This window comes from Dendrobium catenatum, unplaced genomic scaffold (genome assembly GCF_001605985.2).
Source record: "Dendrobium catenatum unplaced genomic scaffold, ASM160598v2 fragScaff_scaffold_201, whole genome shotgun sequence".
NCBI lineage: Eukaryota > Viridiplantae > Streptophyta > Magnoliopsida > Asparagales > Orchidaceae > Dendrobium > Dendrobium catenatum.
In genome coordinates this window covers 30420-34115 of record NW_021318663.1, presented here as the reverse complement: position 1 = coordinate 34115, position 3696 = coordinate 30420, and the positions used below count along the sequence as shown (strand labels likewise).

The window sequence follows — 3696 nt, the reverse complement described above, 5'->3', positions numbered from 1 at the left end:
AATAAGTAGTATAATGCTGAATAAAAAATGATCAAGAGAATGTATATATAACATTTGAACATAAAATACATGATATGTATTCATTTACTATTTATTTTATTAAACATGCATTTTTGATATATTACATGCATACAAATGAGTATAATTATAATTGTATTTGATGTATATGATGTTAGTTATTATTATTTATATAATATAAAATGTCTGTAAAAGTAAGAAAGATTAGCTAAAAATGATCGTTTGAGTCAAGTTACTTAAAGACATATTATTCTATATAGGAGGGTAGGAAAATAGCCTTTCTTTCTTTTTTTTTTTTTATTCTTTTATATTGAGGAGTAGAGAGATATAAACTAATATATAGTGATTAATCTTCTGTATATTGCATATGAATTTTTGGTGAATTAAAATAAAATTTTATTATGTATATGATTTATAGTTGTTTCCAATGGTTCCTATTTATTGAAATTAGATAAGTAGTTCTAGAAGATTAATTAAGAGTTTATATTAAATTATTCTTCCAAAATTTAATCTTAAATCGTCACATTAATTTACTGAATGATGATATATTTATAGATTTTTAATCGTGACATGCTCCATAAATATAACTGAAGTTTGAAGCACTCAATCAAATACCCCATATTGAATCATTCAATCATAGACCATTTTTTTCAACATTAAGTGCCTTAATTACATCAAAATTATACAGGTTTGGACATGTTAGATTGTTTCGTTGATATACTCAATTTAATTATAAGCATTTGATGTTTGGAGATCATTTGATCTTTCAATTATTTCCCCAAAGTTTTATATTAGCTTCAAGTGCTTGATCTGGACTCATTAGAACTCAGATTGGACCACTTCAGTGTTATTTTATTCATATATTTCAAATGTTAAATTCGACAATAAGTTTGTTAAAATCAAGTTTAGGGTTTACTAAATTTGAATTTGAAAGTTTTCAATTTAATTATGCAAAAAATATTTGTGCTGGAGTAAATTGATTTTTAAATATACACCACATATATTCTACTATTAATATCTTTTAAAATTTTATTTAAAATTTATGATAAATAATAATAAATATTTAAGGGTGTAAGTATCTTTTTCATTAAATATAATTCTCTATCATTCTTAAATTATGAATAAGTCAAAGGCAAAATTTGAATTCCAAACAGAATTCACTCTGCTCCGATATATCCTCTCTCCCATACGAGAGAACGTCGCATATTAATCAGTCATTCAAATCCACGAGAGAGAAAGCGAGAGGCAATGGAATAGTGGGGAGAGAGAAAATCGCAAACTCGCATGCGAACGAAACCCGACGGCTTACCATGCGGACGTCTGCTCTCTGCCTACTTAAAAGATTTTGACGCGCGTAGTTTCACAACTGTTCATCGCCCCCAAAATTCCCAGAGCTTTTCTTCTCCACCTCTTACCGTCGTCGCTCCATCATTCTGCTCCCGCGCGCCAACCACATTCTCTACATTCTGCTCTGTTTCTCCTCCGCTGATCCGCCATTTCTGTCACCTCTATCTTCCCATCAATGGCAATCTCCGCTGAGAAGGTTCCTCCGTCGCCAAGAGAACCCCTCGCACCTCCGGTTTCACCAGAACCACGGTTGCGGCGTCGAGTTTCGTTCCGATCTAATCTCCATGACTTCGATTCCCCGTTTCTCACGACCTGGGGAAAGCAGCGGGTCCTCCGCTGCCTGAACGTTAATCGCAAGGGCGAGATTATCGCCGGCCACCGCCAATCGGACCTAATTGGGCCGTCTGCTAACTTACGACAGGATGACAATCACGTCACCATTAAAAATGACGACGGTTCCGAGGGAGGCAAGGCCAATCTCCTCCCCCGACTCCGCGAGGCTGCCGCTCCTAATTGCAGGATATACGAGCCCGAACCTGATCACCAACCAGAAGTCCCACGAGCACCTTTTTCCTGCGCTCCTGCGGCTCCAATGCCGGTCCAAACACCTTCTTCAAATTCGCCTTCCGATGTGAACCAAACGTATAATATGAGAAGCAGGAGAGTGCCGATCCGCAAAAAGCGGTGCTCCAGTCCATCTCCACCGCCACCTGTGGTAGAGAAGAGCGTGCAAAGAAGGAGCGTTCGACTCCGGGCTGAAAAACCAGAGAAGCGTGATTCTTGGCCAAAGTTCTCAATTTCCCTCTCCCGTAAAGAGATCGAAGAGGACTTCATCGCAATAACAGGATCCCGCCCTAGCCGGCGGCCTACCAAGCGGCCAAAACACATTCAACGGCAGCTAGATGTGAGTTCATGGCGTTAGCCTTATTACACATTAACCCTTTTTTCTCATTTCTTTCCCCACGCTAAACTGTTTCTCCAAATTCTTTGCTTCAGCAACTCTTCCCCGGCTTGTTGCTTCCGTCCATCTCACCGGCAGACTACCACGTCCCTGATTAATCTATCTGCGTTGAACATTCAATCTCCTCTCAGTACTGCACAGGTGCAAACCCAATTATTCTTTCGGAAAAAGAAATCATCAATGTGTTCACTGTTGGAAAGCTAATTTGACAAATAAAATTTATATTGACGTTCTTTAGGAAATAATTGAAAACTCTTCTGAAATTTTCGAAGTTGTGAAATATTGACATGCACACGTTCTCGTTGTTGGTAACTGCCGTCGGCATTCCCAGGATTCTTCCTCATCGGGCCGTGATGGGTAACCCGTATTCCATGGGCCGTTTTCCATTGCTCGAGTTACCCATACCACGTGGCTTGACCCAAAGCCTACCTGTTTCGTAAATCGGTCGAAGAAGTTCTCAATAATGGGTTTTCTGTTATAAAAGTTCTTAACTTTCTAATGAAAAAATAAAATATTAATCGAACGATGATTAGTGCTCTCTGGGAGTTAGTTATAGTTTATTTTGGCATCGCTCGAAGAAAATGTCACTGGGTTGGGAATCTGGGTTGGGTTGGTTTTCTAAAAGTAATTTAACTTCTTGATTTTTATGTTGATTAGAGAAATTATTCTATGCGGAGACCGGACGTAGAATGTTGTTCGAAGACCAAACAGAATGCATCACATCAGTTTTACTCAACCGCGATATCGAGTTGTACCTAGCAGTACTGAGCAGCGGTATCGAAGAAAGGGGTGACGTGGCACATTCTGATTAGTCTCCGAACAGCGTTCTACGTCCACACAAAATAATTAATCTATTATAAGGGGAACAAATTAAAGATCCGTAATATAAGCTTCATGTTTCTATAAAAAAAATGATATCGCTTAGAGAGATATTTAACATATTTTAATTATTTTGAAATAATGATAATTATTAAAAGATGAATTTTTTAAAAAATTTTATAATTATAAAATCTATCTTTATATTTAATACTTTAAATGATAAAATAAAACGAAAAGTGATAATATTTTATTTTAAAAATTATTAATGATAATAATCTTATATATAATTATTATTATTCATAATCTTGTTTTAAAAAATTCTATTATTTTTTTTTATAAAAAAGGAACAATGAATCACAAATGAGCTATTTGGTAGCCAGAAAAAAAGAGATGTGAAGTACTGAATATTGATCTTTGGTTTGAAGCATATAAATAAGTTGTAAGATTTTGGTGAATAAATTTACATTCTAGTTTATTTTTTGATGTATTTAGAATTCTTCATATTTGAGCGAGTTTAAAATATTCCAAAAATTCATTGTAATTGCAACAGC

At 35.6% G+C, this 3696-nt stretch overlaps 1 protein-coding gene across 1 annotated transcript; it reads left to right on the top strand.

Moving 5' to 3' along the window:
* Positions 1 to 1540: 1540 nt before the first annotated feature.
* On the top strand, positions 1541 to 2424 carry LOC110098947. Its single transcript, XM_020825909.2, has 2 exons — positions 1541 to 2269; positions 2362 to 2424. The coding sequence occupies exons 1-2, from the start codon at positions 1541 to 1543 to the stop codon at positions 2422 to 2424; spliced, it is 792 nt and encodes a 263-aa protein (XP_020681568.1).
* The last annotated feature ends 1272 nt before the right edge of the window (positions 2425 to 3696 follow it).

Bases quoted from the DNA above. Each gene is read 5' to 3' on its own strand.
- LOC110098947 (XM_020825909.2), top strand. From the start codon at position 1,541: ATGGCAATCTCCGCTGAGAAGGTTCCTCCGTCGCCAAGAGAACCCCTC. The intron at 2,270-2,361 runs GTGAGTTCATGG...TCTTTGCTTCAG, and splicing joins ACATTCAACGGCAGCTAGAT to CAACTCTTCCCCGGCTTGTT.